The 27901-nt window shown below is 50.3% G+C and overlaps 1 protein-coding gene across 3 annotated transcripts in view; it reads right to left on the bottom strand.

The window, feature by feature from the left end:
- Positions 1–27901, bottom strand: part of LYST (lysosomal trafficking regulator) — a 3752809-nt gene that overhangs the window by 391896 nt on the left and 3333012 nt on the right. For all 3 annotated transcript variants that reach the window (XM_085611970.1, XM_085611971.1, XM_085611972.1), the window contains one exon: positions 22896–22994. In XM_085611970.1, coding sequence (XP_085468096.1) covers positions 22896–22994 — 99 coding nt within the window. The remainder of the gene's footprint in view (positions 1–22895; positions 22995–27901) is intronic.

The following is a 27901-nucleotide window of genomic DNA, read 5'->3' as shown; positions in this document are numbered from 1 at the left end:
AATTGGTAAGGATCACCTTATTGGACCCTGTACAGTGTACCCTAGGTACCCAGGGCATAGGTGTACCCTAGGCCTCCCAGGGGCTGCAGCATGTATTATGCCACCACTGGTCTGGCCTTCCAATCAGACACAACTGACTGATCACTCAGCTGGGGCAAGGTCGTGTAAGCACCCCTTGCTTAGATATAGTATACCTATATCTACCCATATATATAGACACATGTGTACCTATCAGCCACTCCTATGGCAGGCCTTAACAATCCTGGAGGCAGAGTGCTTGGTAACATGTGAGATGGTGCTCTAGCATGAGCTGAGCCTGTCTGCAGCTTTCGGAACCATGTCCTTATAGCTGTTCTATGATATAGCCTACCATATACTCTTAAAGTACCTTATAATCTTAAACGGTTATGGTAACTATGGTTTGGCTTTATCAAAACATGTCGTGTAAGGTGTCTAACACTTTGGAAAAATACCCCCATTCCATTTCTGGGGTTGAGGATATTATCCCTGCCTTCTAGAGGGAGAAGACATGTTGTAACCTACTTACCTGGTTAAAGTTAACCAGAGCCCCAGCATCACAACATGGATGCTGCTGCCACAGACACGAGTCTGACCTCCTGCTGCTGGGAGTGATCCCGGCAAGGGAGGCTTGGACAATAGGTTTCCTGCCTTGGGAGGTGCGAGCACCACCCCAGACAGGATTTAGTGTATTGGGGCAGGGAGGGATGAAAAGAATGAGACATGCCTGGGGCACACAAGGTGTCCCGTGCATAGTCCAGTTCAAACCGGTGCTGGGGCACTCCAGCCCCAGTCCTGGCGCGAAACTGGACAAAGGGAAGGCAACCACCCCCCTCCCAGGTCCCACCCATAAGGCGTGACCTAGCAGGCAACCCAGCCCCCCAGATTAGTATAAGAGTGGTAGCTGGGCCCCAGAAGATTAGATTATCCTGAACCTGCAACTTGAACAGAAACTCTGGACCTTCGACATTCGACGAAAGAAGAAGACTGAAGAATCTCCCTTGTGGGCAAGGAGTGGCTACCCTGTGCAAACAGGAACCATCAAGAGACTACCCTTTGCTTTGCTGAAGTTCTACGAGGGACCGACTGCAGAGCCCGACCAGAGCCTTGCCTTCCAGACTTCTCCGACCTTGATCCACATCCACAGCCGAGCTGAGATCCGTGGAGGCGACGAGAGACGTGGTACCGGCTACCTGGGAAAAGTGGCGAGTATCTTCCAGGCCAGCTTCTGAGGCACTCTCGAAGTTGTGCACCGGGGATTGAGAAGCCCCAACCCCAAGCACCATCTGCACCGAAGATCAGCCCCCCACACTCCACGAGTCCTGCGTGGGGCCCTTCTGCATTTTCCTGCCTGCCGCGTCTGTCCGGTTGCTTGCCCGTTGGCTAGCGGCCTCACGAGTCCTGCGTGGGGCCCTTCTGCATTTTCCTGCCTGCCGCGTCTGTCCGGTTGCTTGCCCGTTGGCTAGCGGCCTTTGTGACGACACACCTTGAAATCTTCACTGCTGGTTTGGCTCCTCCAGACTGGCCCCCGCTTCTTTGCAAAAGAGAAGCACCCCAGACCTTCCTGGTCTTCACCAGAAGCAAGTCCTCCGTTCTTCGTGGGTTCCGCTTGCCAAGGCTTGGTGAGTCCTAGTTTGACTTCGACGCCGCCGACAGCAAGAGCCTTCGTGGGACAGCTCGCCTCCTGGTCCTGGTCGTCCTCGAGGTCTCCTGGTACCCGTGGCTGCAGCGACAAGCGGTCTCTTCGGTGGCGAATAGATATAACCAAGGCCCTCCCCACTGCAGAGAGAGACCTTGCGCCACGTCCGAGTTCAGACGCCATTCGTGATCCATCATGCACCGGCGGCTGAGTTAGTCTGCTCTGGCGTTCAGAGAGCCCGCCAGATGTTGAACCACCAGGATGATGCCCTGGTGTTCCAGCCATGTCCAGAGGCGTAGAGCCTCCTGACAAAGGGTCAACGAACCCACCCCGCCCTGTTTGTTGCAATACCAAATGGCGGTGGTGTTGTCCATGAACACCTGCACAACACTTCCCCGGACAGAGGGAAGAAAGGCTTTCAGTGGTAGCCGGATCGCTCTCAGCTCCAACAAGTTGATATGGAGGTGAGACTCCGCCAGTGACCAGAGGCCTCTGATCTCCGCCTCTCCCATATGGCCCCCCCATCCCAGGAGGGACGCATCCGTCACTACTACGTGCTCCGGTTGGGGTAGGGAGAGGCATCTGCCCCTGACCCAATCGCGGTCCGCGAGCCACCACTGCAACTGTTTTGCAGTGCCGTCCGAGATCAAGACATGGTCGGACAGGTTGCCTCGATGCTGGGCCCACTGAAACTTCAGGTCCCACTGCAGAGCCCGCATTCGCCACCTGGCGTAATGCACCAACAGGATGCAGGAGGCCATCAGCCCCAGAAGCCGCAGCACCAACCTGACCGAAACCCAGGATAGAGGCCGAAAGATGGGAATCAGAGCCTGAATATCCCGGACCCGCTGTTCCGGAGGATAAGCCCGGAACTGCGCCGAATCGAGAACCGCTCCGATGAAAAGGAGCTTCTGAGAGGGACTCAGCTGTGACTTTGGCACGTTGATGGAAAACCCCAGCAAATGCAGGAGATCCACCGTAGTCTGGAGGTGGGAGACGACTGCCTGGGGCGAGCCCGCCTTCAACAGCCAGTCGTCGAGATAGGTGAAGACTGGAACCCCCGATCTACGCAGATGAGCTGCGACCACCGCCATCACTTTCGTGAACACCCGAGGGGCACTGGTGAGGCCGAAGGGGAGCACGGTGAACTGAAAGTGCTCCTGACCCACCGTGAACCGCAGGTAATGCTGGTGGGTCGGGAGGACGGGGATGTGAAAATAGGCTTCCTGCAAGTCCAACGCAACCATCCAGTCTCCAGGGTCGAGGGCAGCTAGAACCTGAGCTAAAGTCAGCATCTTGAACCATTCCTTCCGGAGGAAGGCGTTGACGCTCCTGAGGTCCAAGATAGGGCGTAGGCCCCCTTTGCCCTTCTTGGGAGCCAGAAAGTAGTGGGAATAGCAACCACGGCCTACTTCTGGACCAGGAACGCGCTCGACGGCCTCTTTGGACAAGAGGGCCGTAACTTCCTCCCGCAGAAGATTCAAGTGATCCTCCGATATACGGTGGCACTGCGGTGGCAGGACTGGAGGGGTCGTCTCGAAGGGGAGGGAGTAGCCCCTTCGGACGATTTGCAGCACTCACCTGTCCGAAGTGATGGATCGCCAGTGGAGCAGGTGATGGCGAACTCTGCTGCCCACTGGCGTGGAATGGGCCTGGAAGCTCAGACTAGGAGGGCTTTGAGGTGGATGCTGCCGGGGTGGATGTGGACTGACCGGCACGTTGTCCTCCAGTACCGCCACAGCGGAATCCACGTCCGCGACCGCGTGCAGGTTGGGTCTGCGGCCGGTGGCTAGGCGGACGTAAGGAGGCGCCCCTTTTTTGGCCACGAAAGGGGCGAAAGGCGGAAGTTTGCAGCCGTGGGGCCGAGAGACCCAAGGACCTGGCCGTAGCCCGGGAGTCCTTAAAACGAATCAGCGCACTATCAGCCTTCTCACCAAAAAGGCGAGTGCCATCAAAGGGCATATCCATGAGGGAACTCTGGACATCCCCGGAAAAAGACGTGGACTGCAGCCAGGCGTGGCGCCGGAGCGCCACCGTGGTGGAAATCGCCCTACCCAGCGATGTGTCTAGTCCACACCGTATGGCATGTCATGCTGCACCTCGCCCGTCACCAAGCGCCTGGGAGGGACGTGTCCGGGCCTCCTCCGGACACAGGGGCAGCATGTTCTCCAACGTATCCCAAATAGAGTGGAAGAAACAGTCCAAGAGGCAAGCGGAGTTCAAAGACCGCAGGCCCAAACTCAGGGAAGAGAACAGCTTCTTTCCGAACTGTTCTAGCCTCTTGGATTCCCGATCCAGAGGGGCGGACGGGAAGGAGGATTGGGAAGTGGAGGCCTCGATAACCAGACTCTAGGGGGTGGGGTGTTGGGACAGGAAACTGGGGTCGCCCGGAGCAGGGCGGTGGCGCCGGGCCACGTTCCGATCCACAGGAGGAACTGTGGAGGGCTTGGACCAATTGCCCTGCAGAACGTCTATGAGGGCCTCATTGAACTGCAGCAGAGGCTAGGTGGAGCTTGCTGACGGTTGAAGCACCTCTGTGAGGACGTTAGTCCTCACGGCCCCAGGGCTGCGGCCGCCTTGCGCAGCACCACTGAAAAAGCTGCACCTTCCTCCGAGGCCACAGTTGGAGGAGAGATGAAACCAGCATCCGGGGAAGTGTCCAGACCACTAGCATTCCCCAGTTCGTCTGCCCAGTCCTGTGAAAGTTGGCTCTGTATGGCCATAGGGTCCTCAGACCCCTCCCAGTCGCCCCCGTCATCCGATTCCTGATAAACAGGAGAAATGATCGGAGCCGGGCGGTAGATGAAACGCTCATCTATCGGCGTCGGGTGCGGCGTCTAGCGGCGCCGGGCCCGGACAGGGGCTAAACTGGAAAACGGCGTCGTAAGGAGACGGCGCCGGGGGCGGAACCGGTGTCGGCGCCGGCGGAGGAGGCGTCGTGAGGTCGACCAGCGCTGGCAGAGATCCAGGCCTGGATCCCTCGGGGACCTGCGGCGTCGGGACCGAAGTCGTCGCCGGAGCCGCCGGCACGCGAGGTCGCCCAGTCGAGCCCGCGGGGCCCGAAGGCGCGCTGGCAGGCGTCGACGGCGGAGCCAGGCCCCTCATGGCCGAGAGGAAGGCACTGACCTCCGCCGGAGTCGCGTCAGTCCCAGGGACCGGCGGGTATGGGGACGGACGCGGCTCCTGCGGCTCTGATGGGAGCTGCGGGGGTGGGTCCACCCTGACCAATGGCCGAGTCGCGTGACCAACGAGGGGAGTCCGAAGAGCGGTGTCGCCTCTTGGACTTCTTAGATCGCTTCGACTTACCCGAAGACGTCGAGCCCGACGAGCGATGATGGTGACTTCGGCTCCGCGACCGGTCCTTGGACCTCCTCCTGGACCGTGAGCGGCGCGGAGCAGAGTGCCGAAGCTCGAGAAGCTTACGGGACCGCTCCCGCCTAGCCTTCGAGGTCAAGTACTGACAATCGGGGCACGACTCCGCGTCGTGGTCGGCCCCCAGGCAGTAAAGGCACCGGCGATGGTGGTCCGTCACCGACATCAGTCGATGACAGGAGTCACAGGCTTTAAACCCGGGCATCCTACCGGCACCAGAGTCGGGTCGACAGAAGACCAAAAATAGTCAAAAACGTTTAGTCAAAAATTGACTAAGGGGTAAGCTCTTCCCGGATCGGCGCTGTCTGGCGCGGAAAAAAGAAGAACTGACGTCAGCGCAGGAGGGCGGCGTCTAAGTACTCCGACGACGTCATTCCAGTGCACGAAGCCAACGACGGACGCGGAGCCGCAGACGACGCCTAGTGACTCGCAAGGGGTATTGCTACAAAAATCTTTCCGGATCCAGCCTGACACCTGGGTATATTCTAAGGTGAGGAATCTAACTAACATGTTTCTTTCAGATACTCTAAATATCCTACAGAATAATATACTAACATCTAATTAGGGGTACTCGGCCTCCTTAATCAAGTCCATTTGCATGTCAACTGGGCCATTAATTAGAAAACCCTTTGAAATTGGAAAATAGAAAAATAAAATCACTTATGATGTAAGGTAATGAAAGCAATAGGTTATTAACAAGATAGATGTTTTGTAAGCAACTAACCTCCGGCATCTACAGCTCGGAGTCACCTCGCCTCATTTAAGTATGGCAGTGTTCACTCGGGTCCCCGTTGAAAATAAATTCAATTGCTCTACAAAAAAGAAATCAAGTAAATAATATAAACGCTCAGTGCCAATCCCTTAACGGGCCAATGGTTCTCTACGGGTAGATAACATACCTCCAAACTTGCTAGCACGAAGCGTAGCCGCAGCGTGAGCGCGTCTTCTCGAGTCGAAAGACCGCCTGCTTCTAAACAAGTTATAAAGACTTGCCTGCGGCGTGATGACGGAGCCTGCATCGATGATTGGAACGCTAGGAATGTAAATTCCTACGCGTTCACAAGCGACTCAGGACATCCCGGGGAGTTGCTGAAAAGTGACTATTCCCCTCACGTTAGGGACACTATAAGTGTGGGTCCAGTAAAGCTTGCGAATTGACTATTGAACAGAAGGACTTCACACACAATGGCAAGAAGTACATTTTACACCATCACACTACCTGTAACACGAAAGACGTAATTTATTAAGTGCCTGTGTTCTAAAGTTTACGTGGGTCAGACAAAACAAAAGGTCCAACCGAGAATATTACAGGACTGTTCCCGCATTCGCTGTAATATACAGGGTGCCCCCTTAGTGGAACACTTCAAAGAGAACCATCACTCGTATGACAGCTTTAAGTGGTGGGTACTTGAAAAAATTCAACCCAATCTGAGAGGTGGCTCCCTGACATCCATTATGGACCTTAGGGAATGCAAATGACTCCATTTCTTAGGCTCGGTCCACGGGGGTCTCAATGAACTTGAGAAGATTTCCAGGCAAATCTCTCTGCTGAGTACAAACTGAATGATTCAACTAGGATACTTGTCTTTTTATTGTACTCATGGTTTAGGATTAACATTGAAATGCATGTGTATATCTTTGTATACATAAAGCATCCTTTTAGCTTCATGGGTCTGTTACAACTGATACTGTCAATGCAACCTGTATGGAAAAATCATCAATAATATGTGTCTTTCTAATTACCTGTCTTTTTTAATTAAGTGCATTCAAATGAGCACTTCTATACATGTGTTTTCCTTATACATTGTACCAAACATTCCAACCTTTTACAAATGTGGTCTATTATATATAGTCAAGGATATAATTTTTGCAAAAACGTAACATGAATATGAGCTGCAGTACATACTTGTCTTTTTAATTATATGCATTCAAATGAGCAAATGAGATTCAGTAGATACTTATCCTTTTCAATTACGTGTATTCAAATGAGCATTTCTATATATGTTTTTTTCATATATTGTAACAAGCATTCCAAGATTGTTTTACACAAGTGTGGTCTATTCAAAAATATAAAGTCAAGGATATAACTTTTGCAAACACGTAACATGAACATGAGCTTTTGTACACACATTTTCACTAAGGTTGTGTTACCCCTTACTCATTTTGCTGAACGACTGGGGATCAATCTGCAACCTAGTCTTAAACATAATCGAAGCGCAGGGCTGCTTATATACCATCCCTAACGTGACAGGGATAGTCACTTTTCAGCAACTCACTGGGATGTCCCGAGTCGTATGTGAAAGCGCAGAAATTTACATTCCCAGCATTTCAATCATCGACGCAGGCTCCGTCATCACGCCGCAGGCAAGTCTTTATAACTTGTTTAGAAGCAAGCGGTCTCTCGACTCGAGAAAACCTGCTGCAGGTACACTACGTGCGAGCCAGTTTGGAGGTATGTTATCTAAACGTAGAGAACCATTGGCCCGTTAAGGCATTGGCACTGAGTGTTTATACTTTTTACTTGATTTATTTTTTGTAGGGCGCTTGAATTTATTTTCAACGGGGACCCGAGTGAACACTGCCATACTTAAACGAGGCGAGGTGACTCCGAGCGGTAGACACTGGAGGTTAGTTGCTTACAAAAAGTCTATCTTGGTAATAACCTATTGCTTTCATTACCTTACATCATAAGTGGAATCATTGCTAACAATTGCTTCAGGCACTGGATGGTGCTTGGAGTAGAGACGGCCTTACAATATATAAAAAAACGAACATAAGAAATTGAAGAATTAAGAAAAGAGATTGTAGAAGATAGAGCACTAACAAATGCCAAAGAAGCTCTTGAACGACTAGATAAGACCATTGCAGAATTCAATACCATCACACTTAATAGAAAGTTAGAAAAATTGGCCAATGATATAATGATTTATGATAAAGGATCACTTATCCATATATCTTGGATGAATATTACGAACAACACAATCACGGTCATTTTGTAAATAGAGGAAGACAGGGGGTCACAAATATAAGACCTTTTCTGAATACACAGCTATATATTTTTTTCCCCGATGAAGACTCTTTTTGATGTCTTTCAACATTCACGATTATAGAAGGGTCGAAACGTCGACGCTCATTTAAGAAGTGTTAGTTCATCTTGACCATTACAGTTAAAAAGGAATACAACCTTAGGTCATCCTGAGACATTATGGTGTCACGCTCTGTTTATATGTATTTCTCTGTTATGTAAATAATTCATGTACATACTGTACTATGTTGTGGTAGATGTACAATTCACGTCTTTTTTCTATGTTTCATTGATTTAGTGTATATGTCCTGTTTTTTAAAATTTATTCGTGATATGTTCTGTCTCAGAGAAACATATGATTCTTTAAGATATAAAGTTTAAACTTGATTCTAATATTTACCATTAGTTCGTACTTTTCTTCTCTTTTTTTGTTGAACATGTGTTTAGGAAGATTTCTTTATAAACATTCAATGTAATCCCACGGTATATGGGGATAAAAAGAGTCAATTTTCGTAAAGTGTGTGGTGGCAGAACCACTGGTCGTTTAATGTGAAAGAACCTTGCGTCAGAAAATCTTCCATACAAGAAGACACGTCTCTTGACAATAACCTCTTGAACACAAAGCTCATCCTCAGGGGCTAAGAGACAAAGGGTAACCTCCCTCGGTCATGTAAACCAATCCTAAATAAGGAAATAATGGTACTTAGAATAAAACATCTGCTTTCGCAGGACACCATGTAATCAAACCAATAACGGACATATAAAATGCCCTAACAAAGCTTACTCAGTTATAAAGAAGTAGTCTGCATCGCCAGTGTGAGAAGTTGGTCTGATATATGATGTCACTAATTCTAGTGTACACCTTATATCAGTCCAAACAACCCTTATGGTGACTGGTTGTAAAGTCAACCTTATAGACCAGCTATCCTAGTGGTAGCATGGACAAGAGCAGTCTTAGGCTAAACTCTGTATGGCATGTGAAGCCAGCTGTGATACCATATATAATCCCTTGAATACCAAATGAAAGGACACCACAACAGATATATATATATAAAATAAAGTGTATTTATTCTAGTCAAACCCTCAGCACTCTTTATGAGATTAGAGGTAAGTACAACACAGTCTTATTTAAGCATACATTCAGTCACACAGGTAAGTAATACAGTTAGGCCCTAAGGGCCACGCAAACCATATACTAAGTAATTGGTATAAGAACCACTGTCACGAACACAGGATAGGCCTAGGCCATCGCTGGGGCTACACTATGCTACCAAAGGTTAGGAAGTGGGAGGCCCACGGGATTCAGGAGCAGAGTGGAAACACTCACACGTAATGCGTAAAAGTCATTAGAAATAGTAGTTATTAGAAATTAACAGTTTTAGGACACTTCTGGAATAGCTAGGAGTTCGAGACTTGGAAACTAGACCCTAGGATAGTCAATACCCTTGTGAGCACCGGAGTACTCAAGTTACCTAGCCCACGGGCTGCGAGTGCATAGGTGGGAACTTGCGTCGGGTTTCGTCGTTGACTCCTATGGATGCCTGAAGGAAAGTTGCTGACAGGCAGTCAGTGAAGAGTGTCCGGTGGATCCCAAGGATGGAATCAAGAAGGAAGGATACCTGCAAGCAGAAGGGACAGAGTCTAGGTCACCAGCCAGGAGCCGGGAAGGAACCAGGAAGGAACCAGGCGATGTTGTGCAGATGCAGGTGAGGAGGTGAAGCTTGTCGCAGCAGCCACGGGTACCAGGAGGCGTCGAGGACGACCAGGACCAGGAGGCGAGCTGTCCCACGAAGGCTCTTGCTGTCGGCGGCGTTGAGTTAGGGCCCAACAAGCCTTGGCAAGCAGAACCCACGCAGAATGGAGGACTTGCTTCTGGTGCAGACCAGGAAGGTCTGGGGTGCTTCTCTTTCACAGAGGAGCGAGTGCCAGTCTGGAGGAGCCGGACCAGCAAGGTGAAATCAAAGGTTCGTCGTCGCAGAGGTCACTAGCCAACGGGCCAGCAACCGGACAACACGTCGAGCAACTCAGGTGCAGAAGTGCCCCACGCAGAACACGTGAAGTGTGGGGAGCTGATCTTCTTTGCAGATGGTGCTCGGGATGGGGCTTCTCAATTCCCCAAGCACAGCCTCGAGGAAGCCTCAGAAGTCGCGCTAGTCAGTTACTAGCCACTTTTCCCAAGTCGCCGGTCCCACGTCCCTCGTCGCCTCCACGGGTCTCAGCTTTGCTGCAGATGTGGATCTGGGTCAGAGGTGTCTGGAAGTCTCGGCGCTGGTCAGTCTCTGCAGTCGTCCCTCATAGGATCAGTCGCAAAGCAAGCAGCGGTCGCTGGATGGTGCCTGGTTGCCCAGGGTGGTCACTCCTTGGCCACAAGGGAGATTCTTCAGTCTTCTTCCTGAGGTCGAATGTCGAAGGTCCAGAGTTTCTGTTCAAGTTGCAGATTCAGGATAATCTAATTTGCAGGGCTCAGCTACCTACTGATATACTGGGCTGGTGGGCTGAGCTACCTGCAAGGTCCCTCCTATGGGTGGGACCAGGAAGGGGAGTAATAACACCCCCTTTCCTTTGTCCAGTTTTGCGCCAGAGCTGGGGCTGGAGTGCTCCAGCGCCGGTTTGAACTGGACTATGGATGGGACACCTTGTGTGCCCCAGGCACTGTCTAGTTTCTTTCATCCCTCCCTGCCCCAATACACTAAGTCCTGTCTGGGGTGGTGCTCGCACCTCCCAAGGCAGGAAACCTATTGTCCAAGCCTCCCTTGCTGGAAGGACTCCCAACAGCAGGAGGTCAGAATTGTGTCTGTGGCAGCAGCATCCATTTTGTGATGCTGGGGCTCTGGTTAACTTTAACCGGGTAAGTAGGTTTCAACATGTCTTCTCCCTCTAGAAGGGAGGAATAATATCCTCATTGCCAGAAATGGTATGGGGGTATTATTCGAAAGTGTTAGACACCTTACACGACATGTTTTGATAAAGCCAAACCATAGTTACCATAACCGCTTAAGATTATAAGGTACTTTAAGAGTATATGGTAGGCTATATCATAGAACAGCTATAAGGACATGGTTACGTAAGCTGCAGACAGGCTCAGCTCATGCTAGAGCACCATCTCACATGTTACCAAGCACTCTGCCTCCAGGATTGTTAAGGCCTGCCATAGGAGTGGCTGATAGGTACACATGTGTCTATATATAAGGTATGTATAGGAATACTACACCTAAGCAAGGGGTAATTACACGACCTTGCCCCAGCTGAGTGATCAGCCAGTTGTGTCATAATGGAAGGCCAGACAGGGGTGGCATAATACATGCTGCAGCCCCTGGTAGGCCTAGGGTACACCTATGCCCTGGGTACCTAAGGTACACTATACAGGGGCCAATAAGGTGATCCTTACCAATTGGGTTATGCACCTAAAGAACAAGTTACTTACCTTCGGTAACGATGTATCTGTAAGAAACATTAGTTAGTTAGTATCCTCACCTTAGAATATCCCCAGGCGTCAGACTGGATCCGGAAGATTTTTCGTCAGCAATACCCCTTGCGCGTCGCTAGGCGTCGTCTGCGGCTCCGCGTCCTCGCGCGCTGACGTCAGTTCTTGTACATAGCCTTTCACGCCAGGAATGCAGAGCCATGCAAGATACCGACACTGGTGCCAAAAAATTCTAGGGCCCTGAAAGGGATAGCCTTAACCCTAGATGTCAGTTCGCAGAATGGGGAGGATGGGTGGGTCGGTGAGGAATCTAACTAACTAATGTTTCTTCAGATACATCGTTACCGAAGGTAAGTAACTTGTTCATCTGAAAGAAACACGTTAGTTAGATTCCTCACCTTAGAATAGATACCCAAGCAATACATACCAACCCCGGTGGTGGGTCTGCGAACCAAGATCACACCAGAAAGTCCTGGAGGACAGAATGGCCAAAGAAGCCATCCCTCCGGACTTGGCTGTCAAGGCAATAATGCCTGGCAAACGTGTGGAGCGAAGCCCACGTAGCCGCCTGACCGATGTCCTGCAAAGGGACTCACCGTCCCAAAGCAGTAGTAGCCGCTGTGGCCCGAGTAGAATGGGCGCGCAGCCCAACAGGAGGGTCCTTTTTTGCCAAGGAATAACAAATTTTGATGCACAAAACGACCCACCGAGAGATGGTCCGTTTGTGCACAGCTTTCCCCTTCTTAGCACCTACGTATCCAATGAAAAGTTGGTCGTCCACCAGGAACTGCTTTGTGCGGTCCAGATAAAAGGAGAGCGCACGTTTTGGGTCCAGACGGTGGAGCCTATCTTCCTCTTTGGAAGGATGCGGAGGCAGAAAGAAGGTGGGCAAGGTGACAGATTGCCCAAGATGAAAGGGGGTCACCACTTTCGGAAGAAAGGAGGGACGAGGCCGAAGGACAACCTTGTCCGGATGAACAGATAGAAAAGGAGGCTTTGATGATAAAGCCTGGAGCTCACTCACCCGTCTAGCCGAGGTGATGGCTACCAGAAAAGCAGTCTTAAGCGTCAGCAGACGAAGAGGACAATTATGAAGAGGCTCAAAGGGAGCGCACATTAGAAATGTGAGAACAAGATTCAAGTCCCACTGAGGCATTACAAAAGGGACAGGAGGAACCGTGTGCGTAATGCCTTTTAGAAAGCGTGTAACTACTGGGGACTTGAAAAGAGAAGGCTGATCAGGAAGCCTTAAGAAGGCAGAGATGGCAGCAAGATAACCTTTCAAGGTGCCCAAGGCAGAGCCCTGCTGGGCCAAGGAAAGAAGAAAGAGGAGAACCTCAGAAAGAGGGGCGGAAAGGGGATCCACAGCCTTTGCTGTGCACCATGCCACAAATTTGTTCCACCGGCAGGCGTATACCGTCTTTGTGGAGGGACGCCTGGCTACCAGAATGATATCACAGACTTCAGGAGGCAAGTCAAATGGCATCAACTGCCGCCGCTCAATCTCCACGCATGGAGGTGGAGGCTGGACAGGTTCGGGTGGAGGACCGTCCCCTGCTGCTGCGACAGAAGATCCTCCCAAAGGGGCAGACGTATCGGAGGATCGGTCAACATACTGAGTAGCTCGGGATACCAGTACCTTCGTGCCCAGTCCGGAGCCACCAAGATGACTTGGGCCCGGTCGCGCCTGATCTTCTTCAGCACTCTGGGCAGAAGTGGTATAGGCGGAAAGGCGTACAACAGACCGCAACTCCACTCGTGACGAAAAGCGTCGCCGAGCGAGTGCCGCCTTGGAAATTCCAACGCGCAGAACTGCTGACATTGCGCGTTCTCTTCGGTGGCGAATAGATCTAACCAAGGCTCTCCCCACTGCTGAAAGAGACCTTGTGCCACCTCGGAGTTCAGACGCCATTTGTGATCAATCATGCACCGACGGCTGAGTTCGTCTGCTCTGGCGTTCAGAGAGCCCGCCAGATGTTGAACCACTAGGGTGACGCCCTGGTGTTCCAGCCATGTCCAGAGGCGCAGAGCCTCCTGACAAAGGGTCCACGACCCCACCCCGCCCTGTTTGTTGCAATACCACATGGCGGTGGTGTTGTCCGTGAACACCTGCACGACACTTCCCCTGACAGAGGGAAGGAAGGCTTTCAGTGCAAGTCGGATCGCTCTCAACTCCAACAGGTTGATGTGGAGACGAGACTCCGCCGGAGACCAGAGACCTCTGATCTCTGCCTCTCCCATATGGCCACCCCATCCCAGGAGGGACGCATCCGTCACTACGACATGCTCCAGTTGGGGAAGGGAGAGGCTCTTGCCCATGACCCAATCGCGGTCCGTGAGCCACCACTGCAACTGCTGTGCAGTGCCCTCCGAGATCAAGACATGGTCGGACAGGTTTCCGTGATGCTGGGCCCACTGAAACTTCAGGTCCCACTGCAGAGCCCGCATGCGCCGCCTGGCGTGATGCACTAGTAGGATGCAGGAGGCCATCAGCCCCAGAAGCCGCAACACAAGCCTGACCGAAACCCAGGATAGAGGCCGAAAGATGGGAATCAGGTCCTGAATATCCCGGACCCGCTGTTCCGGCAGATAGACCCGGAACTGCGCCGCATCGAGAACCGCTCCGATGAAGAGGAGCTGCTGAGAGGGACTCAGGTGTGACTTCGGCACGTTGATGGAAAACCCCAGCAAATGCAGGAGATCCGCCGTAGTCTGGAGGTGGGAGACGACTGCCTGGGGCGAGCCCGCCTTCAACAACCAGTCGTCGAGATAGGGGAAGACTGGAACCCCTAATCTGCGCAGATGAGCTGCGACCCCCGCCATCACTTTCGTGAACACCCGAGGGGCACTGGTGAGGCCGAAGGGGAGCACGGTGAACTGAAAATGCTCCTGGCCCACCGTGAACCGCAGGTAACGCCGGTGGGCCGGCAGGACGGGGATGTGGAAATATGCGTCCTGCAAGTCCAACGCTACCATCCAGTCTCCAGAGTCGAGGGCAGCTAGAACCTGAGCCAAAGTTAACATTTTGAACCGTTCCTTCCGGAGGAAGGCATTGACGTTCCTGAGGACCAAGATAGGGCGTAGGCCCCCTTTGCCCTTCTTGGGGACCAGAAAGTAGTGGGAATAACAACCACGACCTACTTCTGGGCTCGGAACGCACTCGACGGCCTCTTTGGCCAAGAGGGCCGAAACTTCCTCTCGCAGAAGATTCAAATGATCCTCCGAGATACGGTGGTGCTGCGGTGGCATGGCTGGAGTGGTCATCTCGAAGGGGAGGGAGTAGCCCCTTCGGACGATTTGCAGCACCCACCTGTCCGAAGTGATGGTTCGCCAGTGGAGCAGGTGATGGCGAACTCTGCCGCCCACTGGCGAGGAATGGGCCGGAAAGCTCGGACTAGGAAGGCTTGGAGTCGGATGCTGCTGGGGTGGATGTGGGCTGACCTCGTCGGCCTCCAGAACCGCCTCAGCGGAAACCACGTCCGCGCGCAGGTTGGGTCTGCGGCTGGTGGCTAGGCGGACGTGAGGAGGTGCCCCTTCCTTGGCCACGAAAGGGGCGAAAAGCGGAAGTTTGCGATCGCGGGGCCGAGAGGCCCAAGGACTTGGTCGTAGCCCGGGAGTCCTTAAAGCGATTCAGCGCACTGTCCGCTTTCTCACCAAAAAGGCGAGTGGCATCAAAGGGCATGTCCATGAGAGTGCTCTGGACATCCCCCGAAAAAGACGTGGACCGCAGCCAGGCGTGACGTCTAAGCGCCACCGTGGTAGAAATCGCCCTACCCAGCGAGTCCGTCGTGTCAAGCCCACATCGGATTGCATGTCGTGCTGCATCCCTCCCATCGGCCAGAGCCTGGGTAAGTCATGTTTGGGCCTCCCCCGAGCACAGGGGCAGCACGTCCTCCACCGTATCCCACAGAGAGTGGGAATAACGGTCCAAAAGACAAGCGGTGTTTAAAGACCGCAGACCCAAACTAAGGGAGGAGAACAGCTTTTTGCCAAACTGTTCCAGTCTCTTGGAATCCCGGTCCGGCGGGGCGGTCGGGAAGGAGGATTGGGAGGTAGAAGCCTGGATAACCAGGCTCACGGGGGTGGGGTGTTGGGACAGAAAACTGGGGTCGCCCGGAGCAGGGCGGTGGCGCCTGACAACGTTCCTGTCCACAGGAGAAACTGTGGAGGGCTTGGACCAGGTGCCCTGCAGAACGTCGATGAGGGCCTCATTGAATTGCAGCAGAGGCTCAGTGGAGCTTGCTGCAGACTGAAGCACCTCGGTGAGGACGTTAGTCCTCACAGCCACGGCAGGCAGCTCGAGCCCAAGGGCTGCGGCCGCCTTCGCAGCACCACAGAGAAAGCAGCACCCTCCTCCGAAGCCACAGTCGGAGGAGAGATGAATCCAGTGTCTGGCGAGGTATCCAGACCACTGGCCTCCCCCAGTTCATCTGCCCAGTCCTGTGACAGCTGAGCCTGATCGGCCATAGGATCCTCGGACCCCTCCCATTCACCCCCGTCATCCGATTCCTGGTAAACAGGAGGAAGGATCGGAGCCGGACGGTAGACATAATGTGTCTCTAACGGCGCCGTACGCGGCGTCCATCGACGCCGTAACGGCACCGGATCCGGAGCGGGGCTGAACTGGGGATCGACGCCGAGCGGAGCCAGCGTCGGGGGTGGAACCGGTGTCGACGCCGGCGGAGTAGGTGTGACGAGGTCGACCGGCGTCGACGGGGACTCGGGGTTGAGTCCCTCGGGGACCTGCAGTGTCGGGGCCGGAGCCGGCGACGGCACCGGGGCCGGAGCCGGGGCCGGAGCCGCCGGCATGCAAGGTTGCCCAGTCGGGTCCGCGGGGCCCAAAGGCGCGCCAGCGGGCGTCGACGGCGGAGCCAGGCTCCTCATGGCCGAGAGGAAGGCACTGACTTCCGCCGGCGTCGCGTCAGTCCCAGGGACCGGCGGGTATGGGGACTGCGCGGCGCCTGCGGCTCCGCTGGAGCCGCGGGGGTGGAACCACCCGGACCCTCGGCCGAGTCGCGCGACCGGCGAGGGGAGTCCAAAGAGCGGTGTCGCCTCTTGGACTTCTTGGAGTGCTTCGACTTACCCGAAGACTTGGAGCCAGACGAGCGATGATGACGTCGGCTGCGGCTCCGCGACCGATCCTTGGACCTCCTCCTGGACCGGGATCGAGAGGGGCGCGGAGCCGAGTGGCGAATCTCGAGGAGCTTACGGGACCGCTCCCGTCTAGCCTTCGAGGTCAGGGCCTTGCAGTCCGAACACGACTCCGCGTCGTGGTCGAGGCCCAAACAGTAAAGGCACCGGCGGTGATGATCCGTAACCGACATCAAACGGTTACAGTCAGTACAGGCTTTGAAACCAGGCATCCTACCGGTACCGGAGTTGAGACAAGATCAAAAAGGATCAAAAAACTTAGTCAAAAAAGACTAAAAGGGGTAGCTCTCCCGGATCTGCGCTTACTGGCGCGGAAAAAAGAAGAACTGACGTCAGCGCGCGAGGGCGGCGTCTAAGTACTCTGACGACGTCATTCCGGCGCACGACGCCGACGACGGACGCGGAGCCGCAGACGGCGCCTAGCGACGCGCAAGGGGTATTGCTGATGAAAAATCTTCCGGATCCAGTCTGACGCCTGGGGATATTCTAAGGTGAGGAATCTAACTAACGTGTTTCTTTCAGATGTACATAGTATGAATTTAGAGAGAGAATAGCTGGGCTGTGGGTCTGATTGGCAGGCCCACAGCCACATCTAAGTCGAAAACCAGTGAAGCAAAAGCAAAAAGTGGGGGTGAACATAGAAAGCAGAGCCTACTCTCCTACAGCCAGTATAAAGACAAGTTACCCAGTAACAAGCAACAAAAAGCTATGATTCTGAAGACCTCTGTCTGTCACGGAAGCGTCTTAACACTGTATCAGCCTGACTCCCAAAAAGATGGGCACCATCAAATGGCATGTCAACCAAAGTCGACTGGACAGCCTTCAAGAGACCTGAAGTTGCCTACCAAGCCAGACGCCTTAATGCTACTGCTGATGCCATTGCACAACCAACAGAGTTCGTAGCGTCCATACCACACCTTATGGTAAGCCTAGCAGCCTGCTGACCATCTTCAATCAAATCACAAATTTCCGAGCAGAGGTTATGAGGAAGAGATAGTAACACATTCTGTAGCGAATCCCTTAAAGCATGGGAATATCACCCCAGCACACAAGATGTATTTATGGATCTTAAGGCTGAGCTTGCCGAAGCAAAGATGTGTTTACCACATGCATAACAACTCCAAGACTCCTTACCCACTGGAGTTTCAGGAACAGAATCTACATCCCGTGAAGAAGTCGTAACCTGAGTCACCAAGCTACAGGTGGAAGAATGTCTATGAAGACAAACTGAGTACCCAGGTGCAGGCAGGTGTCAACGTGCAATATGGCAGCCGATTGAGGCCCCTGACTCAGGCTTGGCCCAAGTACCTAATAAAATAACAAAAAGGGCTTCCGCAAACGGAGGACCAGGTTCTTCCCCTGTCTATCCCTGAAAAAGGTCCTAAATAAAAGGGTCTGTGGGCCTGTGCACCGTAGGAAGTGACAAGTTTAAAAGTGTAGCCACTTTTCTTAGCATGTCTGCAAAGGAGGAACATGTCTCCGTAGCAAGGCCAGGGGGAGAAAGCAACCCTGAACTTGGTGATGAATCCAGCCTCTCCCAAAGCAGACAATCAGCTCTCCTCCATCTGAGGCACATTAATATCAGATATGGGCTGAAAGGGCCCTGCCTCAACCGACACAGGCTGTCTTTCCACAACCTCTTCCTGAAAAGGAATCAAAGCCTACATATTCCCCTCAGTCTGAATAGTCGACTTGACATCCAACATCGTACAACGCCTACACAGAGAAGAAACTGCGATCGACGCCTCCAACGTCAGTGTCGGAGTCAGCTGATCGAAGTCTGGCGTCGTAGGTCGAGATCCAGAAGGACTGTGGCCCTGCGCCAAAGCAGTGCCCGCGGACGTCGACTGGCACCGACCCCTCGACTCCAACCCCTCAACTGTCACTGACGACAAACCCTCAGACGGTGCCCCACTCACCTCCTTGGGCCTAAAGGCGCTCCAGAGGGAGATGGGGTACCAAAGATGAGGTGCAAGGAATTATAATATTACCTCATCTGAACCATCGATGCCCCGGCTCCCCGAAACATGGGTAGACACGGTGCGGAGTAGTGTACGGCCTCCTCAACCCTCGAACGGGAGGAGCCATGGGAGACGAGTCACCATGCGGTGAAGTCTAAGAATGCCGCAACTTCACCTGCTTACCTTTTGACTTCCCTGGAGAATGACGTCCTCCAGAGCGGCTTCGCCTCCGAGATCGACAGCGCAAATGCTCTTCCAGAGATAATGAAGACCGAGGCTGGGAGGCCTCCGAGGATCCCGACACAACTTCAAATGCGGCTCCTTTAACAACTTCGGATTTAGTTTCAGGCAGGAGCCACAATCCTCAGCATCGTGGTGCTCGCCTAAACACCACATATAAATTGTATGCGGGTCCGTCACCGACATATGTCGGCTATAAGGCCCACAAGATATGAAACCTGTAGACATTAGCCAATGTCACACCTTTCCACCGACACAAAGTGTCGAAGCAGGTCACAAAATCAACCCGAGAAACCGCTTCTCTGGATCCGTGTTACAGCGCAGAAAGGAAGAAATTAACGTCCGAGCACCGGAGGGGACTTATATGGCTCCACTGATGTCATGACCGCAGTCGAAGTCATCGCAAAGCCGTACAACACCGTCCCCCAGCACGCAGAGGTACTGTTGAAAAATGTCCAGATTCAGACTGCCACCTGGGGAGAATTCAAAAGTTAAGGAATCTGCGGCTAGATGTCTCTATCAGATCAGGGACTGTATGAACGCGCTGGAGACCGGGCTCTCTAAATCTTCAACTTCAGCCAGAGACTCCGTGCTCGCCATAGCTGCCTTGTCACCTGGGTATGTGGAGAGCATGTTGCATAGGTAGCGATCTTTTTTTTACTTTTAGTCTTAGACATGGGGTCGTGCATGACCAGAGACAATAACAGCATCGGAGTGGAAAGCTCAGTAGGCGCTGGGTGCAGCGTAGAAAAACAGATTGACAACAGATCTCTGTCCACTTACACTCAGGTGAAAGTTGAAAGTCCCAGTAGAGCCGCCCACTTTATTGCCAACTGGCAAACCGCACCACAGGGACATAGCTCAAGGGTTGCTCAGGCCCCCTGGAGAAGCAGCATAGAGGGGACAACCCCAGTAGCGAGAAGGGCGGTGGCGTGGCTGCTCTAAGCAGATGCACCGGGCCAGGTCTCACTACCCTCAGACTAGACAGTCTCTGGATCAGCGCAGCAAGGAAATGTGGGAGAGGCTCCTTTGATTCCCTTCCCCTGCCCCCCCCCCCCGAAAACCACCCCAGCGGGTAAGTAGGTGCAGGAGCAAATCCAGGGCCCTCAGTACTCGATCAGGGATTGAGGAGCAGGGCCAGGCAGTCCAGAAGTCACCACTAGGCCCACAGCATCTCGGTATTATCCTCAGGCCTGGCACCACTGCAGCCCAGGTCGCTTACCTCCGAGGCTTTGGAGGCCAGCTGCCATTATTCTGTGCTGCTGGTTTGGCTGGCCGTCCGTATGGTTCCAGGCAGAAGGGGGCTCCATTACCCACCACCGTCAGTCTGCACACGCAGCATCACCCTGTCAGGCACAGGGGGGAAAAGAGCTGTGACCCCGGTCCAGGGGAGGAGTTCCCTTGCAGGCCCGAACTCCAACAGGCCCTATGGGAGGCAGCGGTGAAGTATATAGGTCCAGCATGGGCCCATGCCGGGCCAGTCGCCTCAACCCTCTGGAACGGCAAGGCACAGCAGATGAGAAGTCCGCAAAACCACACCGAGCAGCAGTTCGAAGGGTGCCGCCTCACTGCTCAGCCCTCCCCCAGTGTCCCGTGGCCTCTGCGTGTTTCGGGTGCGCACACGCTATACTAGCAACTGGGGCACCAAATCATCTGCAGTCGGTGCCCTGGGTGACCACGGACTTCCAACGTCAACAGGGATCAGAATCTCGGCGGGTGAGGGTTCAGAGCGGTGCTGTATAGGGCGGCGAGGACGGAGCTTCGCTCAGGCACGTCCTAGCCAGTCGCCATCTTGGACAGGCTCTCTTAGCTTATATTTTTATGAATTTATGGACAACAAAATGAAAAAGATCCACCAGATGGTTCCAGAGGTATAGCTTTTTAAAGAAACAATAAAGACTTTTCACTATACTGCAAACAAGCACTGGCAAATTTCACATATTTGACACTAAGAAACTTTTTTTTAACAAAAAGTTGGAGCAAGGATGAATGTGGTTACTTGGAAATACTTTGGACAACTAACTCCAGCAGGGAGCCAGTCAAGGGGACCAACAAGGTCAGAAGTAACAGTTAGCTTGGCAGAAAAAACAGTCTCCAGTCCCGCTCCATAGTCAGTGGTTCATTACCATTGACTTTTGCAGTGGTCCTGATGCAAGGGATACAGAATGTTGAAGAAGTTAAAGGTTGCTGAAGATGCTGTGCGGTGGACGGGGTCTTACTGGGGCCACTCAGTGGTTCACCGTCCTGGTGGGGTGACTGACCACAGGGGTCGATGTTCCTTGAAGTTCTCTTTGGTCCAGCAAAAGTCCAGCTGCAACTGGACTATTGGTTTCCGGGTACTACAAAATATGCGGTTTCTTTCTTTTGGCAAGATCTTTTCCTCTGAGTGACTCAACTGCACTATGACTCTCCCGGGTCCAGGAGACTCGGTGCAACTTTGAAGCATAGGGTCTCGATCTCTCCTCAGCTTTTGTAGCCCTGTACTGCGAACAGGAAGTCAGGTAACTGACTCTTGGAGTCTCTGCTTCTGGCTGGGCTCAGGGTACAACTTTTCCACAAGCAGGACATCATAGGCACAGTCCTATCTTTGCTACCCCAAGGGGCAGCAGGTACAGTCCAACTTCGATGCAGCCTCTTCTTTGCCATTCCAATGTCAGTAGGGCAGTCTATCTTTAGTCCTCTTCTCCTGTCCAAGCAATGTCTACATTCTGGGTGCTCGGGGTGCCTCTTTTTATTCCTAGAAAGTGCCCTTCGGTAAGGTTGTGGTCATTATCAAATGAGCTACCTGGATCCCTCCCACCTGATGGAGTGTAGCATCAAGCTATCCCAGAGTGCTCTCCTCCACCCTCTCACAAGATGGCTGAACCATTCTCTTGGTGTGTGGAACTCAGTAGCCCGTCCTAGAGGTATGGCTATCTGGTGCTCCAGACACGGAAATACCAGTTGGGCCACTGTTCCCCCCCCTCTCTGTCCCCAACGTCAACCTGTCTACCCAGACAAAAGAGCAGCCCCTCTCGAGTGTGTTCACCATTTACCCTTCAAAGATGGCTTTTGGGCTAACACCTTGTGTGTCTTCCTTCCAGGAGGATATAACATCTCCTCCAGCAGTAGGCCTCTACTGTTAACTGCTCTGGGAGCCGTTGACACATCTCCCTAGGTGGGCAGAAGGCCGTCTCATGGCCAGCATCGGCAAATGGCCACTGTAAAATTTGGGCAAAAGTGTGGCAGCTTTCTAAAAGTTGCATTTGGCAACACGATACATTATTTTTGACTTGGGCATCAAGTTCGGCATAATGTAACATTTTGTTTGATACCATGACGTATCGACTTTGATAGTCCCATTCAGAAGTTAGCACAGATGAGTTGTCAGCATATACCTCTGTACTTGCCAATGGGGCTATCAGTGTCTCCCATAGTAAAAACAACAATTGCGAGTTTGTACTGTGAGATAATGCAAAACACCTTCCACTTTTCAATATGCGGCACCCTGCCTAAGGCCTTGGTAGGTCTGCTGTAGGGTAGACTTCCACACATTAAAAAGAGAGTTAGGGCTTTGCCTCTGCTTTAAAGGGCAAAGTTGAGTTAGCAGTTTTAAACTGCTCTACCAGTCCGCCGTGCCAAGCTAACAGGCATGTTTGACCTTGTCCCACTCGGGGTGGCATAGTAAGGGCTGCAGTCTCTGAGGGGACACCTTAACTTACTAGCCCTGTGTACTCCTGGTACCATATAGGAGGGACTTATAAAAAAAAGTGAGCTTATGCCAATTGGGTATAGGCCAATCAAACATACATGTTTAAATGTTACTGAGGTCTGCTAGCAGACCCCAGTGCACTCTCAGAGTTGAAAAACCAGCAGCGTCAATCCAAAACTTTGGGGGTGACCATACCAAAAAGAGGCATTTTCTTACAGTCATCTATTGGTCAAGGTTGATGTACAGTATATAATTATCTGGGAGGAGACTAAAACTCATGATAATGTGTTTCTATGTGTTAAATGTTTTCTACAATTATGCAAAGAATTTTCAAAGCCAGAAACATATAAAGACATCTTATCTGAAATACCTACCATAATATTTGTAAACCGATTCAAATATGCAGTGATGACGCCACATTTGCTGCCTGTAAACAGTTGACTACTCTCGGGAACCCATGCACAGCTTGTTACCTTGAAAGAAAGAAAAACTAAGTCAGTAGCTGTAAAAATAACAGGTTGTTTATAATCAAGTTCTAGAATATAAAATAAAAAGGTAGTGGTGGGTTGTCAGGGGAGTATCATGTTTCTATTCCGATACAATTTGTCACTAACTAATACATTCAGTTCAGGGAATGAATTGGCTCTGAGTGGGCTTCATGCAGCCCCTCAATGTGTACGTTGGAAATCCTCCCAGACTAAATGGAGATCTCTCCCATCCTGCGTTTAGTTATTGTAATTAGCTTTGGCAATTATTTTACTATATTTATAGGTAATGTGGAGGGGATTATGCAGGTAGTTTAAGGTGAACTATTGGTTCACTATCAAGGTTTACCAAGTCTGTCCTAAAATACAGGAGTGATGAAGGTCAGAGTTATTCTATGTCTGAGAGGGGGCATGTCTTGGACCCAGCATTCCAATGTTTTATAAAGTTGGTTCTACCCTGTGAGTTTATGGAACTAATAAATAGCGAAGGCACACTGCTAGTGCATTATTTTCTCATCACTTGATTTAATGTGCTTGTCTTTCTTACTGTGCCTACAGCCCTGGCCCACTCGATGCTTACAGGCCTAACCCCAAGATTTAGCACTGGTGACCAGATGGGCCTCAACTGTTCACCTATTCACATGACCAGTCTCTGCAGACGAACCTGATAGTGGGTATGTCAGATGCTGAACTGAATTCGATCTCATTATTTACCAACCTTTACCAACCAGGCTGGTTGGGATAGGCATTCTCGTTCACATGTTGTGCCTGTTCGCTCTGCTCCACAGCCTCAGTATCAAATTAAACATGACGCAAAGGCATCCATTAAAGAGATTCTGACTCAACTGGAGTATCAGGGTGTGATTGAAGCCTGTGTCTCTGCGATGAATAACTCTCTTTTTTCCGGTTTTGAAACCGGATGGTTCATATCACATTGTTTTGGATTATAGAAATTCGAATAGTCATTCCCGTACATATGCAGTGCAAGTGATAAATAATATAGAACGTAAAGAGTTTAAGACAACTTTGGATAGATATCCATGGCTTTTTAGCCACAACCTCACCTCTGAGAGCTGAGATTTGTCTGCATTCACCACTCTCGGCACTCAGAGGTGCGATGCGAGATTGCCTATGGGATATAAGTATAGCCTTGGTGTTTTTTCAGCACATATTGTGTCACTCTTAAATGAGATTGACCCCGATGCATTTTCATATGTTGATGACATGTACCTGACGGACGAGGATTTGAATCCTCATCTTGCGCAACTAGATCATTACAAGTTTGGAGACTCTGGGCCACAAATTTAATCTTGTGAAATCGCATATTGCCTTCTTAGCAGCTCTCTTGTCGGGAGTAGGGGTTTGGCCCCCTCCATTTTTTAGAGAAGAGTGCTCAATTGCAACCTCCATCTATCCTCAAAACAATTGCAGTCACTGTTAATTTTTCGAACTTCTCCAGGACTTACATTCCTGACTAGTCATTAAGTCATGGTAAACTTTATTCGATTGCTGTTTTAGACAATCATAAAAGCACATAAAAACAAATACAGTACACAGTAAAATTAAGAATATTAAGTATAAAATGAATTCATTTAATTTCTGTCCCTTTTTTTAAGATAGGCCAGACCAGTGATTCCCAAACTTTTTCGTACCGCGGCTCCCATGACCCATTGACTGTTGCCCGTGACTCCCAACTGTTACTTTTTTTGGAGGGTGGCAGTGATGTAAACCCGGCCTCGGGAGTACTTGCATTTTTCTCCCTCAAAATAATTGGGATGAAGTTGATGAAGGTATTATAATCATATACACAGGATGCTTCGTATTACTAAGGCGGCGCCTCTAATAAAACATTCCTAGTTACACTTCTTTGCTCATGCCTTTTTTTAGAGTACCCTCTCAAACTCTGTTATCCCACTTACAGTGCTAGATAGCACCCATATGCATGTAGGCCCCATTGCCAAAGTGTTTGAGCTTGAAGAATATTTGCATGCACTTCCATTTCTACCCATGTCATCTGTGCAAAAACACATGTCTCAGCAGGGTGACTCACGATTTTTTTAAACCACATACAGCTTTATTTTTGTTGTCTGCTCCCTAAAATTGCCTCCAAATCAATGCAAGTAAAATAAATTCCTCAGAAGAACAAGTTACAAGGAATCTTTAACCAACTGTTTCGTTCAGATATTATTTTTTAAATGTCCCTCTTTCTTGCTTCCAAATGTTGGCATTATGCCGTATATGGTGTTTTACTTCCCTGTGCTCAAGGAGCACGCAGGCCTGTCACAAAATGTGTGTGTACTGAAAAAAATGTGTACTGGAAGTAGCTATGATTCTAGTACAGATGTCAATACGTAATAATACTTAGTGTGTTTAACCCCTTTGACGCTGTGCGAGAGAATTAATGAGTGGGCGTGTTTCGGACGGCATGGGGCCGTCCTACGCACACGCCCACCGTGACGTCGGACGACCGGGGGCCGACCTGAGCACCGAAGAGGTTATTAGACAGGACAACTGTACTTTCCTGATAACTTACATTGGTGTAAAATACATTTGGAAAAAACCAAAATATTAACAAGTCTAACTAAATAAATCAGGCATCTTCCGCTTACTTTGGGAGTTTTGGAACGTAGGGATCCAGTGAAATATGGAGGTCATCTCCCTCGACATGCCATCAATTAAGCACTACGTTTACAGCTTTAGGCATGTCACTTACAAATCATTGACATCATGCATTTAAGTCTAATTAGTTTAGCTGAAGTCAACAGACCCTTCAACATTAAATGCATTAAAGTGCTTGGTGTGCGGCTTCCCTGGATAGGTTTGACGGCTCCCCAGGGAGCCACAGCGCACAGTTTGGGAACCACGGGGCTAGACGTTTCTATTACAATGCATTTCCTGTGTCTTAGTACACTCTTTAGGAAAACTGCTACCCTCCAAACTATGTGTTCATTTTCCAAAAATTGTAACACAACGAACGCAGGACGACATGGTCTGATACCTAATGATTTTAAAATTGAAATAATCCACGTTTTCCTTAATTCGTCATAAAATCTACAAAATAGAACAACATGTATGGTGGATTGTTCTGACTGATTATCCCAGGAACACAAATCCCGCTGAGAGAATCAGAAGAAACTTACAAGTATTTGTGCATCTTGCCGGAGGGTTCTCGCTGTTTCAAAATTGCGTTAAATGATCATCACAAGTGAGCGTCCACTCACTTGTGGCTTAGTATACGACTACACCCGTATAACCTCCAGTCCTCTATCTATCTCCATTGTTTCGTGCTCTGTTAGGTTATAAAAATACACGTCTTGGTTTACCCGCGTTTAGCAATTTTGAAACAGCGAGAACCCTCCGGCAAGATGCACAAATACTTGTAAGTTTCCTCTTATTCTCTCAGCGGGATTAAGTCAGAATTTAACTTTGAGCTTTGGGTGAAGCACGTTCTTGATACAGCATGCTCCTTTTGTTTTTAGCTGTTAAACCTTTAACATGACTCGAGTCAGAAGATACTCAGTACATGTAGTGGACGCGCACCCCAGAAGTTTGACTCATATTAATTCACCTCTTCAGGCCATCACGTTGCATTGACTTCGATCCTGGTGTAGTTACGAGGAAGTTTCTCCTCTTTAACGTGAGCAACAACTTGCGGATGCATATATTAACCCCAACCTTTTTGGTTCTATACGGGGATTTTGATTATAACATACTTTTAATGTATCTTTCCTTCAGTATTACACTCAACATATAGAGGCCATGGATAGGTGAGGATCTTCGTCACATTTGCTGATAGCATTTACTCTTGATGCTCTTTGGGGTTTAGCATTGCACCTTGCTTGCAGTGGATCAGGGTTCTTTTATGGTTTACGTTCCATGTGTTTTTCACTGAGTGTTTCTATCACGTAGTTGTGTGTTGGCATCTCTTTTATTTCAAAAGCTTGAATTTTACTTTGCACTCTTCTTACTCTAGTTGGTTGTGCTCACTTGCGGACCTGGGCATAGTCTTGGAAGACCTATGGTTTTATCACTTTAGTTGATGATTTGATTGTTAACATTACAGCGATTGCTTAGACTCTAATTTAATTATATCATTTACAGTGTTCCCCTGACGAAGGGTCATCCCGAAATGCATTGGGACGAATAGACCCGATATGCAAAATACAGCGTCATTGTGTATCTGAAACTGATTAATTTCATGACAGATGAAAATACTGCATAATAAAAGCAGCACTAAAATCTAAATTGTTTCCTTCATGCTGTACATTTGAAATGTTTTGTTAATATTTGTTCACAATGTGTTTATGAAGAATAATTGCTGCAAGGAGATTTGAATAGTTGCTTACACTATATACACACAGTTTGCTAACATTTAAGTTTTTTGCACGATGGGCATGTGTAATGTGCACTTTGTACAATTGCGAAATGGCTGTGTCCTGGTTGAAACAAACTTATCTGGTTCCACCATAGACGTATATGTCTGGATGATGTTTTCCATGATATATCTGTTCATGCGGATTGGATTCATGACAGTTTGTTTTCCTTTTGATCAACGGCCACTAGCTACCGGAACGTTCTGCCACAGAACTTGTCAACGGGGTTCTGGCCCCACATTCTTCCTCACATGAAATGAAAAGAGACCAGTTCCTTGTGAACATTTCAGCAGTCCCCGTCACTGATGGAATTGTATGGGACAAAGTACCATTCAATGTATTTGGCCCTATACAGACTTTACTGAGGCCATATGTATTCAGTGTTTCTATGGGTGATGAGATAATGCCAGGGGTACAGTCAGATGACTTGGATGTAAAACCTGTTAATTCCCTGTTTTCGGAATTGCAATATTACACCGTTTTTGATACTGAAGATTTATATTTGAATTCTGCTAACTATGC

The sequence above is a fragment of the Triturus cristatus genome, chromosome 6 (assembly GCF_964204655.1).
Source record: "Triturus cristatus chromosome 6, aTriCri1.1, whole genome shotgun sequence".
In the NCBI taxonomy this organism is placed as follows: Eukaryota; Metazoa; Chordata; class Amphibia; order Caudata; family Salamandridae; genus Triturus; species Triturus cristatus.
This window is presented reverse-complemented; position numbering and strand designations above follow the sequence as displayed.